General features: G+C 36.8%; 1 protein-coding gene across 4 annotated transcripts in view; it reads left to right on the plus strand.

Annotated features, from left to right (window-relative positions):
- The window catches only part of AP1S2 (adaptor related protein complex 1 subunit sigma 2), a 31,776-nt gene extending 14,126 nt beyond the window's left edge, over positions 1–17,650 (plus strand). Inside the window, exons 5-6 of one of the 4 annotated variants that reach the window (XM_054813228.1) lie at positions 4,648–4,742; positions 12,021–13,439. In XM_054813228.1, the coding sequence (XP_054669203.1) occupies positions 4,648–4,692 (45 nt within the window). In that variant the 3' untranslated portion in view covers positions 4,693–4,742; positions 12,021–13,439. Of the gene's footprint in view, positions 1–4,647; positions 4,743–12,020; positions 13,440–15,741 lie in introns of those variants that run through there. The other 3 variants (XM_054813227.1, XM_054813226.1, XM_054813230.1) reach the window with 3 other exon arrangements.
- Positions 17,651–17,676: the final 26 nt, after the last annotated feature.

Consider the following 17,676-nt stretch of genomic DNA (forward strand, 5'->3'; position numbering starts at 1 on the left):
TCAAGTCCTTACCTCACCCTGTATTCAGGAGAGTGCTTAAATTGTTCGTGTCAGCTGACTTGTGCTAGATGCTTAGGCTTACTATGTCAGCTTAAGCTTTTTATTTTAGAATGAGCATCTTTGGAAAAGAAAATTTAGTGAATTTCCTACATATGACATGAATTTTTTTTTCTTGGGGATGAAATATGCTAATTGGAAACCGTAGGCTTGAAGGTATGCATAATAGTGGAGAGATGGTATTAGGTTGTCCTTGAGATATGACAAAATAAAGGGATATTAGCATTAGCAATGACAAAAGAAAATCCCTGATACTTAAGGCTGGAGTGGGTGGGAGTATAAGGTTTTTTGTCTGGTTTAGGAAGCAACCTTTGTAAGCACCTGTTTCTTACTAGTCTCCTGAGAAACTTACAATAATTAATGCAATTAATTCAGTCTTCCCTTAATGTTAGCTCTTAAATATAGACTGCTGAAATAGACTGCCTTCCTAAGTTGGCAGTGATGTTACTTTCCTTGGCTATACCTGTATTCCTCTCAATGTGAAACAGGAATGAATAATAAAATCTTTATTATAATGGAGATCTGACTGCCTTGATTGCGGTGTGTTCTTCATATGTAACTTCTGTCTTGATTTCAGGTAGTCAGCTTGGCGGGTCAGTTTAAGACTACCGTTCTTAAGACATGTACGTGCTTGATTTTAGGCACAGATAATGATCTGTAATTACAGTTTAGTAGATCTCTGTGGGGAGCTGTGAGAGTTACCATGAATGAGAGAGGGATATGTTGTTAGTTCATTATTTAAGGATTAGGAAGTAGCTATGATCTTTGTGGATTGGGAATCCCTTCCAATTTGTAGAAGGTAGGTAAGTTGTGGTAGTGTTTTGGTAGCTGACACTTTTGTAAAATGCATTTCAGACTTCAGTCTCAGCAGGATGTTGGATAGGTAGCAGAAAAGAGGTTATGATGCAGTTAGATTGTTTTTTGGTTTAAGTGTGAAGGGTCTACCTTGTCCATTTATATTGAAGGTATATGTCGATCAATTGTTTTTGGAGTTGGTTCTAGGCATTATTTTAAGAACCTGGAATGAAACTATTTCTAGGTTTATGTGATAGGTCAAGTTTATATATAAGCAGAATAAATAAATCCAATTTGGGAATGTGTGTTCAACATAATTACTTCCTTTGAGGTATTACATGTTTCTTAATTGTCCTCTTAAAATGTAGGTGCTTTTTAAGTAGTAGGTGAGGAAATGCATGTGTGTGGAAATGGCTTTTTGTAAGATACTGTGAGTGTGTGAGGTAGGCGTCGTCTGTCCCCCCCATCTTGGGAATAAAAAGTTGAACTGCTTGTTCTTAAAGACTAGCGTAGTTTGTCACAAAATATATTACTCAAAACCAAGATAAAGCATATTGTGCCTAACTGAAGAAGTCAGTTGCTTTTGTGTTTGTTTTCCCACGTCAATTGAACAGATGGTTTTGTACCTTGTCTTAGGAAAACTTACTTATTTGTTGTTATGATATGAGTTATTCTTGTGGTCATAAAAATTACACCACTTCTTAAATTCAGCATTGGCAGGATGGAGATCAAGGAGATGCACAGTTCCACACAAACAGTTTGTAACTTGAGGAAGTGTGGTATTTCCAAACATGTCACTTAAAGCTCCAAGCCTTGTCATGGTATATCATCTATTCTTTGTGTATGTTTTGCGTTAATTACTTTGATCTTTGTAGCATTCTGTTCAAATAAAAAGTGACTTAAAATCTTTATAGAACTGCACTTCTGACTTTACATATATGTTTATGGCTGTCTTGCTTGTCGTTGACTGTACTATAGACTACTGAGTTTACAAAAACTGCCAACAGTTTTTTAAGAAGTGATATATTCATAAATACCTAATACAAATTCGGCTGGACTTTAGATTGAATGAACTGTGAGAATACACATAATCAGGAATCATAAGAACATCACTTCTCTTTGGAGCAAACCTCAAAGACAACTATTTGTAAATTAAGTAATAGCAGAAGGGTCTGTAAACCTTGATATCAAAGGTGTTTCCTTATTTTTAATAGAGATTTTTGAACTGTTCTCCTTGTACTGTGGAGTAGGCTTTTCTGCAAATACTTAACAAATCATGCTCTTCTGTTTAAAGCAATAGGAGTTGGTCCAGAAAACGAACTGTAGAACCTGCATGTCTGTTTTCCTCCCTAGTAGGAATGGGAGGAGGGGAAGTTAACCTTTTCAGATATAAATGTCATCTTGAAAAAGTGGCATTGAGTTTCCAAGAAGTTATATCATACTTCACCCCTCTCCCATTCTCAGACTACTTTTTTCCTGATAACTTAAATATTTTTGCTGGTCTATATGTGAGTCTTCTTTTTCAAAAAAATGCAGTTCAGGATCTTCATGTTCTTTGTGAAGCTTCTTGCTTTTCTGGATGTGTCATGATGCTTAGGATTTATCATAGATTTGCAGGCTGTGATTTCTAAATGCTTTAGAAATCCAGTTGTCTTTCCAGAAACGTGTTGTCAGATCTTAATCTATCCTTGGCTTTATGAATTGAAAATGATAGAAAGCAGTCTGCTTTTCACCTGAGCAGCTTTTGTGCAGAACCTTTAAAATACCATTTTAGTAAATCTGTCTTCATAACATTCTCTTTTTTTTCCTGAGTGTTTTGTTTCGTCTGTATGCATGTAGGATGTGAGTAATTCTACTCTATTAAAGAAATCAAAATGCTGGTTAGAAGTTCTTAAGAATCAACAAGTTGAGGAAGGAGTCTTCCATATAAGTATTAAGTATGCAGATTCAGTATTCAGTCAGTTTTGCAGATTGAAACATTAGGTAGTTTCAATTATCAGTAAGACAAATTAGTGTAAGTGAAGTCCTTGCTGTCTGGTAAACTATTCAGTACCCTCTCTGATGTGAATTCCAATACTGATCAACATCATCCACTTCACAAAACTACCTGTTAAGTTGATTGTTCATTGATATAAGCAATCCTTGTAGAACTGTTGAGGATATGTTAACAGTACACCAAACTCCTCATAGATTATAATTCTATTAAGGGTATATTTATTATCTGTACACTGAACTGATAAGATTTTTCTCCAGTGGTATTCTTCTGTTGCCGTCAGTAGAAGCACTGTGTCAGGGTGATACGATGAAAATTTTAGCACTGCTGCATATGCCATAGCTGTTTTCAGGAGCTTACTTGTGTGCTGTTGGTCAATAAACATAGTAAATTCAGTGAACAGTTGCAGAAGACTACTTGACAGTAAGGAATATCTTATCTTCAAAATTAGATGTTCTTTAGAATGAGTGCATTAATCTGCATTTTAATAGAACATGCTCCCTGAATCTGGCAGAATGCTGAAGAGAGTAATGTTAATGTTTGAACCTTGAGATAGTGAGGAGAAAATTCCATTTTTACTGTGGTGTCTGAGAACTGTCTGAGGTGATGTGTCATGTTGCAGTGTTACTACCCTTTCCTAAAATTCTCACTACCTGTGAAGATGGTTTTAGAGCACCACAGAATAGTAGGTGAAAAGAATCTGAATCCCAGGAGGCATCCCATTGTGTTTGGGTTTCAGATTTTCATTTCTTTGTAGTGTTATCTGTGTGTTGTACAGATGTCAGGCACATTGCTGGTATGTGTTTTGGGGCTTTTATTTATTTATTATTTTTAAGGGACAAGCTATGTTTTTTTTGTTGCCAGGCTGTCTAGCAACAGTAGTAGTTCTGGTGATGGATGTCAAGATGCATTAAAAGTATATATATGTTAAATCTTATGCTGCAAATTTGATTTTAAAAATGCAAAAAAAAAAGTCTGAGTTCACAACTCTTTGAGAAATCTACATATTTTTGATTAACAGATGGATCAAAGTGAAAATGTTCAACTTTTTGCACCAGGCATTACTACATGAAAATGGCTTATCACATACAGCTCAGCAAGTAACAGTGATGACTTAATAGTAAATATGATTACATAGTTCTTGAATTAAATTGTTTAAATTACTTCAGGGATGGTAGGTACATAAGTTGAATGAAACTTTTATTTCCCTTTGTGGAACAAATCTTACTTTGATATTAATGTTAGTAATAATACTGGGTGAAACTTAGTCACTGAATTAAACATATGTAAATTTGGTAGCATCCTATTCTACTATGCTCTCAATCTGTTATAATAATCAACAACTGATCTTAAGTTCTGTTTAAAAAAAAAAATCTTTGAATTAATATTCCTTCAAGAACAGGTGAAGCTTTCTAAACTCTCTAGAACTTATTCTTTTAAGGTACTAATATCCTTTATCTTGTTAAGAAATGAAAAACAAGCTTAAGAGGTTTTTTCATGCATCTACTTGGAGTCTTTGAACAGATGTTTTTTACTGATGCATTTCTTTTTGCTTTCTTAACAGTGGACTTCTGGTAGGATCTAATAAAATTGTATTAACATAAAGCATAACAAAGCTGAAATACATTTGAGTGAAATAACTGAATTTACTTTTGTGTATAGTTTAGAATATTTTCTAACTTTTGTTTTAAATGGAAATAAGCTGTAAATAATTGGGTGGGTGTTGGGGTTTTTGGTTTTGTTTTTTTTTTTTTAAGTAGTTGGTATTATATTTTCACTGCTGCTTGATTTTGTGTTTGTAGAGCCAGAATGAAGACTGGGGAGGTTTGTCTGAGGATATCTTATGATAAAGAGCAATCTAAGGCATTAGCCCTTTTGACCCCCATCTAAATGATTGGTAACTACCAAGTTTACCATTTTGGTGGCATGGATTAAATGGGTGCTATGCAAAGACTGCTGCACGTGTAATTAAGTCCTTGCAAGAGTAAACAGAAAATGGGTGATGGGCTTAACTTTCTGCAACACTTGCATGATGGTCTTTGAAGAGTGCTTTGAGTGTTCCTTGTTATTTTCCTTTTTTGTACTAACCGCATCAACTTGAAGTGTCTGACTTCTACTAGCTTTCTTTGGTGTTGATAATTAAGTGGGATAATGCAAGTTAGAGAAATGGATACCAAAACTAATAACTAAACAGATGTTTGGCTTTGTTTACTTACAATCAACCCATGTAAACGTGTATTTACTGGAAAATGAGCTGTTTACATCTGCTGTGCAAAGAAAATAGGCCCTAAAAAGACTGGTTGCTGCTGCAATTGACTGTGTATCAAGTGCCGGATGCTGCATGACAGAACAAAGCTTATTTGCATATATAGTGCATTGCAACATATTTTTGTCCAAAGCATAAGTGGAATACATTGTGGCAGTTCTACTAATAAAGGTAAGATTTCGTTTTACATAAGGCAAGTTTAAAATGCACATGAAAATGATTTGCTGGAGAAAACTTAATTAGTCTGCTGCTTATTTGATATCATGATAAACACGTAGTTCAGTAAACAAATTGGCTTTTGTAATGTGGAACTGCAGTAATAGATCTAATTTCATATGCAGCTTTATAAATACCAGGATTTAGTTTCCAGACAAAAGAAAATTGTTATAATAGACAAAATATTTTGTAACGTATTCAAAATGAAAGTAACTCTGTGTGTGGGTGTTTTTACCATTTAAAAGTTACCTAGTATATGATACAGCTGTTGATCTTCAGGAAGTGGGGAGTAGCTAATAACCTGCTTGCATATTAGACCTGTAAAATTAGGGCAGCCAACAAGTCATTTGTTCAAAAACTCTGGTGGTGAGGTCAGTGTTAATACTGCAACTGTAAAAAGTATGTGTATTGTTTGAGACCTATGCTACGCATAGAGCTTTTACTTAGGAGTCTTAATCTTTTTTTGTTGTCTTAGATGGCTACAAAGACCAATTCTGGAACAGGCAAGCTCAGGCTTAGAGAATTCTGTGTGACTCCTATTTACTTGTCTACAATATGTCCCTGATGAATTCTATGTATAAGCACAGTTTTAGTTGAAGAAATGTGCTTTGTTCCCATTAATTTCAGCAGTGGCATTATCAGATGCCCATAGGATGCTTCTTCCTGTCCGGTACTGTTCCCTGGAAGGAGTGAAGGAATAGTCACTTGTGCACAGAGCTTAATTTACATGGTTGTCATGACTCCACAGAATACGGAGAAATGGGGATGACATCTGCTGGGGTGAGTGGAGAGGGACAGATAGATGGTTGCACCTAATGAGAGATGGGGATAGTTTGCCTGCTGGAAGGAACTGCAGCTTGTATACAGGAGCGAAGATCATCTGTGGTAAAGAAGGTTCTTTACCTCAAGTGATCTTTGTCTTTGGGCAAGCGGAGGAGTTTGACTCGTATAGCTTCTGTGCTTGGATTAACCTGATATTTAACTAATAGGTTATACAGCTTCAGATTACTTAATCTATGTTACTCTTCTCAAGCATAAACAAGCACTAAATGAGTAGAATTTGTTTTTTTGAGGGCTGTTTCAGAGAGATTTGCTTATAAACTAGGGTATTCTACGTGTGCTATATGGCAAGCGTAATAAGCCGCATTTAGAAGTAATCTAGTCCATAAAGAATTTGGTTAAATTTAAGGTAAGCCTTGTATTATGTTGAAAAACTTAAGTGGTATACAACTAGTCAGGGTGAAATCTTTTTATTGTACACTCAAGTTCTGCTGAATAGAAGAACTTCTGCTTTATATCAAGAGCACTTTACAGGTGGTAAAGTCATAGTTTTGAGTCAGCGTGCTGTTTCCTCATCACCTAAAACCATGTTGACAGTGACCCTTGTTGAGAAGGCCAGATCCATTCCTGCTACCACCTTTGTGGTGGCAGTTGTATTGATCCACTTGCCCTGTGATTGTGGCTCCTTGCTTCTTAGCTAAAACCTGAGAATATGCAGGGGAGTATGAGGGAAGTGCCGGGAGGAGGAAAGCAGTGGCATTTAAAAGGGGAGTAAAAGGGAGCTGCTTTTGGTGGCAGCCAGGACTTTTGCTAAAGCTAATAGGCTAGCTTAAATTAGGTTTTATTTTTAACAATTCCCAGTGTATCTAATTTTTTTAAAAAGCCAGTGCTGCCCATGTATCTTGTCTTGACTCATGTCTGCTGTGAACCCTGAAATCAGGTAGTGTGGTTAGGTAAGTTCTAATTTACCTGTCTTAAGCTGCACCCCTGCTGTTGGCTTGAGTCATAGGAGTGTGGCAAGGAGCTTCAGCAGTATTGACTTAGAATTTTCAGTTGTCCTTTCCCTCCTTCTTCCCTTCGTGCCAGAGAAATTATTCATATGACCATTCTAGAACTGGATTTCAGATCCATTTAAACTGATCCAATTTAAACTGCTTACTTCTAAATGCATACAGTCAGCAGCTTTTCTTTTCCATGTTTACAACTTGGCCCTGCAAATATTTGTCCGAACAACTGTAAGAAGGCAAAGTGCTGCAGGAACATGAAGGAAGGGGAATGCTTAAATGCCATTGCCATGGAAGCTGAATGATACTGGGTGTGACATGGCTTGTTACAGCAGTATATTCTGGTCATCCCTTCAAAGATACAGCCCTGCAGTTTAAGAAATGGTTCCTTAAGCAAAGGAGAATAAGTAATGCAAATCTGTAGCTGCAGTGCTGGAAGAAAATGAAGAAAAAAATCTCCTAACAAAACATTAATGAATCCTTATGTGCGTGGTTTGGCAAACTGCCAAACATACAGACACTGTGGGATTATCTGATAGAGAAATCAGTGATTTGTAGTAATTTTGGCTCTATCTTCACAATACAAAGTATTCAGCAGTAGTATTTGCTTAAAGCATTTGTGTGTTTGTGGTGGGGAAATGGAGCCTCCAGTGGATGCTTAGAACCACCCTTACCCTTAAAGAATAGATTGTCAATTCTTCATAGCTCACTGTGTAGCAAGTGATTGGCAGGTATAAAGCACTGCCTCCTGGAGCGATTATCACCTCTGATCCAGCAGATCAGAATAGCAGCTAAGAAGCAGGAAGCACCCACTATTATCCAGTTACAGTACATGGAGTTTCCACCGATATTTTTACCTCTGCTTTTGCGAGGGAGGCAGGCCGGCCACTGCTGATCTTATGTCATATTCTTTGGCTCTGGTCTGTTGAGGTGATGTTTTAGAGCTGAAGTGTGTGCATATGCTAGGATGTTTCGCTGAAAAACACTTGCATTATGACTGTTGCTGTTTCAGACTCTAGTTGAGTATTGTGCTGACTAATTTGCACCAATCTGGAAGACTTCTTTTTTTGCCCTCTCTGTATAGGAAGCTGCAGACAACATCTTGACTTGGAGTTGGCATTGTTATAGGATTGTTCTTTGTTGAACAGCATCATACTTAATATTTGTGTTTGAATATGCTCAAGACTTCACGGGTGTTTCTAGGTTCTCTGAGAAAACACTTTGCTTGCCTTTGAAAGTAAAGTAGGATTTTCCCAATAACTATACAGTTGGAGTTTCTAAATAGTTAGCTAACCAAAGATTGGGAAACAGATACTCTACTATTTTGAAATCCCTGAAACTGTAAGTGAACAGCAGCAATTTCCTAAAGCAGCCTTTTTCATTAGAAATATTTCCTAATAAAGATTCAGAAGTAGAGTGTAAAAGTAATTGCTTCTGAAGCATGCTAAAGTGCTTGTTAAATGTTAATCTCTTCCTACTCTAAGAACTTAATGTTTCTAAACAGAAACCCTTGGCCCTCCTCTCTCATTTACCCATAGCCTGTTTCTGTAGAATTGTTCCCAAACTGCTGTGCACTCCATGTTCCCACATCCTGTCTGTTGTTCTAGCTTGGGGTTTAGATGCTGGGGGGGGGAAGCCAAGCCTATATTAAAAGGTAGCAGTTGGAATTTTTGCCTGCAGTTTAACATGGCTTGCCTTCATAGGCTTCATGCTGGTTTTGATGGGAAAGAAGTTAAAACAAAAACCTAAGCAAACTTGCCCTGAAAAAGGTGTGCCAAGTATTTATGAAGTCTGTCACTGCTGTGTGATGTTGTCAGTAAAATGGCAGTGCTGCAAAACACTGAACTTGAGTCAGTTTGGTGTAGGCATTGTTTCTTGTGTATCTTGCCTTAGGAAACAATACTGTTTTCTTGTCCACAACAGACCTAAAATAGTTTAAATTGCAGCAAGAAGATAACTTCTAAGTAGACGGTAGGCAAATTTCAGTGGTCATGATAATGAAGCATTTAAGTAGGTTGCCTGGGGGGCATTAAAACGTTTTCATCACTGGATGCCTTTAACAGATCAGGAATGTTACAGGTACGGTGTTTGGGGGACTGGATTAAATGAAGTCCCTTCTAGTTTTAGTTTGATTATGAATTTTAATTAGGCTGGGTCATGACAAATTTTGAAAAAAATCTCAGTTGGGTTAGGCTAGCTAAATAGTTCTGTTGACTCAAATCAACTCTACCATTTTTCTAATTTAAAAATCTCTAATGACTCAGGCAGAAAATTTCAGATACTATTGCTAGCTTTTTAAAACGAGTTGTAAAAACAGATGTCAGTTTGAAAAAGACAGATTCTAGTAACTTTAAAACATAGTGGAACTGCAGTATGCACCTTGTATTGTAGCGCTATTATTGCATTGGCAAAACTAGGATCTAATACCTGTGTTAGATAATTTACATCCAAATTTTTAAATAAGTGATGGTCATTCAGAGGTAGTATTTCATGTTAGTTTGCCATTGTATTGTGCTGTAAGGATCCCATTGCTTCTTCCCTAGCTGCGAAATCAACTCATTTATAAACTAATTAGATCCTGATAGCTAGCTATCTTAAGGACATGCTTCACATGCTCAGATGTAGTCTGATGTCTGCAGAAGGAAGCCAAGGTAGTCTAGATACTGATTGTGGAAGTTGACATCTGGCCTTTTGCCCAAACTGTCTTTTCTGGTATTCAGACCAGCAGGCTAACTGCTGTGGAGACCATGTGGCAGGGAACACAGAAAAAAAAAAAAACAAAAACAAATCATTGTTGAAGCTTATGAGATACTATAGTTCTCTGATGGCAAATAATTTGTCAAAACTTTATTTTTCTTTCTGTCATGTGTCAGGCTGCCCACAGTGCCAGACCCTCTGTGCGTGATGGTCTCGGATGTCCTCAGTGAGGTATAGAGGTCTCACTGAAATGGTAGCGTTTTCCATCTCACAATATTGCTGCGTTACGGCTTCATATCTCAGTTACTGTTGTCTTCCATTTAATCTTCTAGATTCACGTCTATAATGTCAGTTTATTGCTAGTCTAGTTGCAAGTGGCCTTTACAAGTTCTGTAAGCTAAAAAGCCACCAGGAGTGAAATAACCACTTTCTTCCTATTGTTAGCTGACAATCTATCTTGCTTTATCAGTAGATAGTAAGTTTCTGTTAAGAGAAGACACTAATCCTATAACAATAATTTGAGTCAATCATCTAATATTGTGTACCAGGATTTTCACATCAAAGACAGTTAATTCCTCAAGTTATAAACCATTGAAAATATGAACAGGGTCGGGAATACCCCAGGGGTGTGGGGGAGAGCAGAAGTTTGGAAAGTACTGAAAGATAGCAAGTGGATAAACATGGAACGAACGTATTTTACGTTGTGTAAAAGGGAACATAGTCAGGGCTTCCAGGCCAAAGAGTGTACTAAAGAATGTGTGCAGCCTGGGATAATCTTTGAACACAACAACAGTGGATGGTAATCAGCCTCAGAAGACTGCTAGAAAATGAGCTGTTCACACTCCTCTCTCTGTCCTGAGAACTATTGTAAAATTAGGGAGAAATCCGTTACGAGATTTGACAGGCATTTTAGTGAAAGCACCAACTGTGATGGCTCCAGGTTTCCAAGGGTGAAACACTGGAAGGCATAAGGGGTTTTTTCCCGAGGAGGAGGAGAATCAGAGTCACGTGCATATATGTTCTGAAAATCTGAAACCATAAAAATTGGTCACTTGAGATTATAACAAATATGCCTGGTTTTCAGTTGTTTTCATGAATCTGTATCATGCCAGCAGTGTAAGTAAAGCAGAAGCTTTCCGTAAGTATCTCTCTGTGAATTTTTTGTATGTGGATGCTCCAGCAGTTTGAGAGTCAATACTTTCTTTTTAGTCAAAGCTCCTACTCCTTGGCACAGAGCAAATTGCTAGGTTTAGAAGTAATGGGAACTTTCTCAGTTCCTTTGTAAGACTTATATAATATTGGGGGGTGGTATACTTGAATAGGTGGAAGATTTTAATTGGTACATCATGAAAGATGGTAATTAATCTGCAGAGTTGTATTTTGTGCCTTTTTTTGTTTTCTTCCCAGAAGATGTGTGATGGGCATAGGTGGGGCTGATACTCATAAATTGCTATTACCCCATTAAAAATGTCCTCATCTGTCTTCAGGGCACTGATTTTAATGCACAAAATTGACTATTGCTTGCTTTCTAACTCATCTTTCAACAAATTGTATACTAATGTTCATGCTAATACTGTAAGAGTATTAAGTTCAGTGGCATAATTCAAAAGCAAAGAAAACTTTGCCTACTGTGAGAGGTCTCTCAGATGCCTACCATTTTTGAAATAGGCACTCTTTGAGAGAAAGATAACTTTTGTTGCAAGTAATGCCACTGCTGTACTACCCTCGCACGGTGCTGCACACAACTGTGTTCTAGAGGCCTGTTACCACTGTGTGTTTATCAGAGCAGATGTGGTAGGTGATGTCAAAAGTTCATTTAGCCCAGTGCTCTGTCTCTGACAGTAGCCAACAGTTGTCTACTGGAGGGGCTAGAATGCAGCAAGTATATAGGATGGTCCATCTCTGGAACAGTATCTCAGCTTCATACATTTTTTGGCTGAGAAGAAACTCAGCTTACGTAATATCGTAATCATGATGTGAAGCTGTCCTATATATTGTTGGACCCAGCATACAAATATGGGTGGAGTAAAACAGTGGTTCGCCCCACCCTCCACCCCCCTGGAGGTCTAGAGCAGTCAAAAATATGATACTGTATTTCTGTATCAAATGTCCTTTTCATGTCAAAGATACAACAGTGAGATAGTCTTTCTGTTTTCTTGCATATCTGTCCACCTTTCTATTATGTATAAGAATATGTACATTTCTTTTGTAGCCACGTCATGAATACTTTAATGTCCCAGTGTACTAAATGGCTTCATTCATCATGCATGCAGAATTTCAGAGGAGATAAACCTGTGACTTACTCATGACAGAACATTATCATCAGCTTGGTGAATCCAGTCATCTTGAATCTAATAGAATACCACAACCATTCTCTGCTGTTGTACTTTCCTCTTCCCCCTCTGTTTTACAGTGTTGTCTCTTCACATGTCTCATTTCAACAAAACTTGTGCTTGTTGGCATATGGTTTAACTTTTTATTGTGTGTAAGCTTGAAGACTTATGCTTGCAAGTTCTGTAGAATTTTCTGAGTTGAACATCTATATACTGCAACACCTATACTGTAACATTACTTGACCTGTGTTTATCTTTCAAATAAGTTGTGGTGGTATTTAAACATACACTTAAAACCTGTAGATGAAGTTAAATATTTACAGAGAAAGTAGTGAAGAAGTAGTAGTATGTGAAATGTGTATGCACACAAGTATTAAATGATGTTACACACAATTCTACACAGACTTTGCATCTTAACTGCAGATGCACATACCAATGTCATTTCTCGAGACTGGCACAGTAGTGGGACTTACCTTATAAAGAGGAGGAAGGCAGAATTGATTAGGGCAAAGAGAATGACTTATGTAAATCTGAAGTTACAACATTTGTATTTAAATGTTCAAAATGCTCTTGTGAGTAGTTGAACAATTGCTGCTACTGAAGGAGAGAACAAGTTCATTGCTTTACAAATGGTTAGGGTTGGAAAGGTTTGTTTAAGTCTATTAACAGCATACTTGAAATATGTCTCCTTCAATTGGCATTTCCAGTTTTAAGTGCAGACTACCTTGTATATCAGAGAACTGCCACGAGGATGAATACAAATGCCATTCAATTAAAAAGTGTGGGCAGAGTGAGAGAGCATGTACTGCATCCTCTGTTTCCCTAGTAGAAGAGAATAATTTGTAACCTAAAAACAGTGCTGTTCTTGAAAACTGTTTAAATGTAATTAGCAAGGAGGTGGTTACTGAGATTAACCACAAACAGCTAGTTCCATGTACTATATGTGGTAATGCACTACCTTTCAAATGTTAAACGGACATAAAAATGCGAGATTTAGGGGATTAGACAAAAGATTCGGATTGGACTTGCAGCATTCTGAAATCTTAGAAAACAAGATCATAGGAGTGGTTTTCCATTTCCAAGTTTGCCTTTTTTCTGTAAGACATTAACAATGTGTTTGAATGTCTGGTTAATGCTGCTTTAGCCTGCATTATTTCATGCCTGTTGGCTTAAAATGCTGTGCATTGAGCTGTAATGAGATGCTGTTTTTCTTGTTATCTGTATACAGCTGCTTGCTTCTAAATGACTAGGTAATGAATTAGCTTTCCTGGCATGTTTGAAATAAAGTATTGCATGCACTTTTGTCTCATGTGAATGACTTTTTCCTCATCTGTGTTCTGATATATTTCAAATTTGCATTGTTTGCCTTGGGTGATTCTGAGCTGCAGGTAGTGTATAATACTGCAGAGTGTTTTCCATAACAATTGGATAAAATGTTTGACACTTCCTAAAACAAATTATGTGAACAAAACCTAATATAATTCATTCTGTTTGTTTCTTAACTCATAATTGATGAAATTATTCCTCTAGCAAAACACATTAGCCTTAAGGTGTTCCTTTGGAGATTGTATTGTGGATGTGCACACAAGAAGGCATGTCTGCCTCAAGGTTACTGCTATAGTATTAAAAACCTAAAATCTTACTGAGTTTTACTGGTGAGGTATCTGTGGACAAGTAGTCAATGTCCTTGAAATATGTTGCTTTACATTCATTGTTAGCCAATGACCTTGATTTACTTGAAGAAATTTAATCTTTAAGTATATGCCTGGTGTAAATTACCTACAATTTTGAATTGGCAGTGGAGACAGTAATACTAAACTGCTCTAAAGATAATAGCAGCAGTGCACTGTATTTCTTCATAGCTATTGAGTAACTTTTTTTTCAGGTAATTTAGTAAATATCCTGTTTCACCACTGAGTAACTGTAAGTGTCCACTGCTGTCTACCTAATTCAAAACTGTGAAAAACTGTTTTATTGCAAATATTTTCAAGACCTTGAAATACTTGAGAAGTTATATTCTGTTAGAATACTGAGTTCTGTTGCTATAGTTAAGCATGTAGGATTTTTTTTGAGTAAAATGCTTTAAGTTGGTATAAAGGGGAGACGCATGTCCTCTAAAATGAGTGCAACAAAGTAATCTGGGAATATAATACAATGGCTTACATTAAAAATGCTACATAGCCTTTTCCTCAATCAGTGTCTCCTTTTGGAGGATTTGTGTTAAAATACACATGTAAATCTTTAATCCTGCCATCCTGTCTGACTTTATTAAGGTCACTGTAGTTCTAAGAATATTTTAAATATTGCATCAGTGAGAAAAAAAACCCACCACTACTTGAAATACACCAAATATCTTGTTTCCAGTTTTCACTTGCCTTTTTCTTGAAATTTCTAATTTGCTGCTGGATTTTGGAAGCCATCTCGAAGTGCTCAGAGGTGGCCTGTTCAAAGCACTGACTTACTCTCAAATGAAGTTGCCTTTAAAATGTCATATCTTGTTCCTTCAATACTAAATCACCTTATACATGAACTGAATGAGGATTGTAAACGTAATCATTTTGTGCTGCCTAGTCAAGGTTGATAGAGACAATGTTCTGGTCTTGTTTGCAAGATTTAAGGTGTTTAATTATGTATTTTACTGACAACTTTGTTTCTAATAAATATTTAGAAAGCACTTGAAAAATGTGTTTGCTGCCTTAACTGTTATCTGCCTTTTTTTCTGCTTCATGACATGTCTTGTTTTAGGATGCTAAAGTAAGTTTATTCATACTCGGGATACTAAAACTGTTTATTTCCATAAGGACACAGTATCCCTTATTTACTGTGATATTGTTAATAATTATGGAAAAGGACAGCCTAATGTTTCTAATTAAACTACATTTCTTTTCAGATGCTATAGGAATAATGAATACAAAACTAATGATAACTTTGGAATTTTGTATTAAGTAACTTGCTCTGAATCTAAACAAAGCTTTTTAAAGTTTCAGGTTAATTCTGATCTTATGCCTGGTGTGGGATAATATCATTCAAATCCTGGCAATTTGTCCACTTCTGTAGGGGTCAGTTCATTGACACCAGGTGCACTTGAGGTACCTTGACCTGGTTTTATCAACTAAGCATGGGACCAGGGTAAAAAATCTAGACTTTATAAAAAGAGCTTAAGGGATACTGTATCTTAGTTGCATCAGTCATTTCATTCCTCCATTTATTCATTCTTTCCTAACAGATTTTTTGAGACCCATGAAAAATCACCACAAAAATCACTGACTCCATTGCAAGATGCTTCCCTGTCCCTCCCCAATTCATATCTCTACTACTGGGTTGGGATTTGTTCCCTGCTGGTACATTGAATTGCTTTATTTTTATTATGCTTAAGGGCAATAAAATCTACCAGCTATTCCTGTGAACCATGACAATCTAATTAACAGCTCTTTGAGAAGTGCAGCTAATACCATGTTTGCAAACTGCAGTACTTTTATATTGTCGTATCTTTCAGCTTTTCTTTTTTTAATTAAGCATCTTTCATACTAACTTATGTATGGTACTACTCAATAGAAGCACAGGGTCCATTTACCACTGTCTCACATTTTCCCTCCATAGGAAGCAGAGACCCCACGTAGTGTACTTGAAGAAATTGGATTGACATAAATCTTCACTTCAGCTGATGACATCTGTGTTTCATACTGTAAATGTTCACTGCCTTCATTGTAATGTTTAGCTAATGGTGTAAGATGCTGTTTGTCAGTATTACTGTTTTGCTAAGCTGCTTTATTCAGGCCTACAAGAAAAATACTCCTTTGAAAAGGGAACGAGAAACTCAAGTCCAGAAATCATAAATGAAAGGGAATTAGATTTAAATTGACTCAGTGTCTCCCTTCACTGCATTTATAGGAAGATTGCTTTTGACTTCAGTAAGTGTACTGTTTTTTATAAGCAAACTTGACTTCAGGAAATAAATGTATCATTATGACATAGCATATCTAAATGAAAAGAAACTACATGGACAACTCCAAACACAAAATGTTATGGTGTAGAAATTGTGTTTATGCAACCAAAGACTTTTGTTCATCTACATTTTAATCACCACTTGTGATAACTCTGCTTATTTCAGTTGATGCATAAAGATTGGAAATACCTGTTTACTACTGAATTTGTCATTATACCAAAGAATCCTGTTAGGATCTGCATATCAAACTGGTAAAAACTGTTAAGGTGATACTGCTTTTTTGCAAGAAAACTGCAAACTGATCAACTCACTAGAAATGAAGGTGTATTTAAGTGTAGCTACCTTGAGCAAAACTGTGCAAGTTACTATACTAAAAAGGGAATGCATGTAGTGAAAAAAAAAAATCCAAATAGGGAAACTGTTTATAGATCTGATACTAGCAAGGAAGGAGGTAGGCTTTCTGGCTGTAGAGAGAAGTGCAGAATGAAAATTGGTTACTTCTGAAGATGGGAAAGAAGGAGCTTTACAAAAGGGACTTTATATGTTCTTTCAAACTCTACAAATTAATTTGTATTTATTGGTGTTTTATAGTTATGCTTTAATGGGTGTATAGGTACCTTAAAATCCCAACACACTAAATGTCAGTGTTTATTTTACCTGCTTTTCTTGACTTACACCTTTAATGTGTGATACATCCCTTAGGAAACTCCTGTGTGATGTATAGTTGAACCAACTAATTTGCAGTGAGAGCAAATAATGTAAAGCGATACCAAGTCATATTTTGACACTTGTAGCAGACTTTCAGTAATTAGAAACTAAACCTGTTTCACTTGAGGAAATTCAATTCATGTATGCTTTTTGAGTTTTGAGGAGGTAGTGCCACACCTTGGAGTAGCCAAGTTCTGCTGTGTGTCTGCACTGTCCCTGAGAAAGCAGGGCTCTCCCTGCAAGGGACCCAGCAATGGACTCCAGGGATCATTTTGTTCACTGTAGTAGTGCCATATTTTCACAAAAATTGTTGCTGGAAGCAGGGGTGCACTGCTAGCATAAGTGTTTACAGCTGGAGAGTTAGGCTGTAGGCTTGATGCAATCCAGGTGAAATTGAACCCACCAGGAGAGGCTCGGCATCCACTTGCAAGCCCCCTGATGTAGACACCAGTATAAGTGCTTGTGGCAGCAGAGGGCCCAGCTGGGCAGGCATGGGTCTGTGAGAATTTGTGTACTTACACCTTTTCTGGGATTTCAACATAGCCGATTGCTAGAGACTGTTTTTCCCTTAGGACACACAATAGCAGTGGTGTGCATGTCCCCAGTGCACAACATGCAGGGATAGGTGAGGTTAAAGTGGCAGCAGAATGACCCTGTATGCCAGATTGAAGTGGTAAAATTACCTTAAGTCAAACCTGAAGCAATTTTATATGTATTGAAACATGTTTTTAAAGTTTACACTGTCACTTGTTTGTGCTTGGCTGGATTAAGCTTTGTTGTGATTGTGATGAATAAACTGTTTGACCCGTCTGTCACATTGGTTTAATTGTAATAAATGTTCATTTTTACACCGTTGCTGTGTGTTTCTGTGTAACTAGTTC

The sequence above is a fragment of the Grus americana genome, chromosome 1, assembly GCF_028858705.1.
Source record: "Grus americana isolate bGruAme1 chromosome 1, bGruAme1.mat, whole genome shotgun sequence".
In the NCBI taxonomy this organism is placed as follows: Eukaryota; Metazoa; Chordata; class Aves; order Gruiformes; family Gruidae; genus Grus; species Grus americana.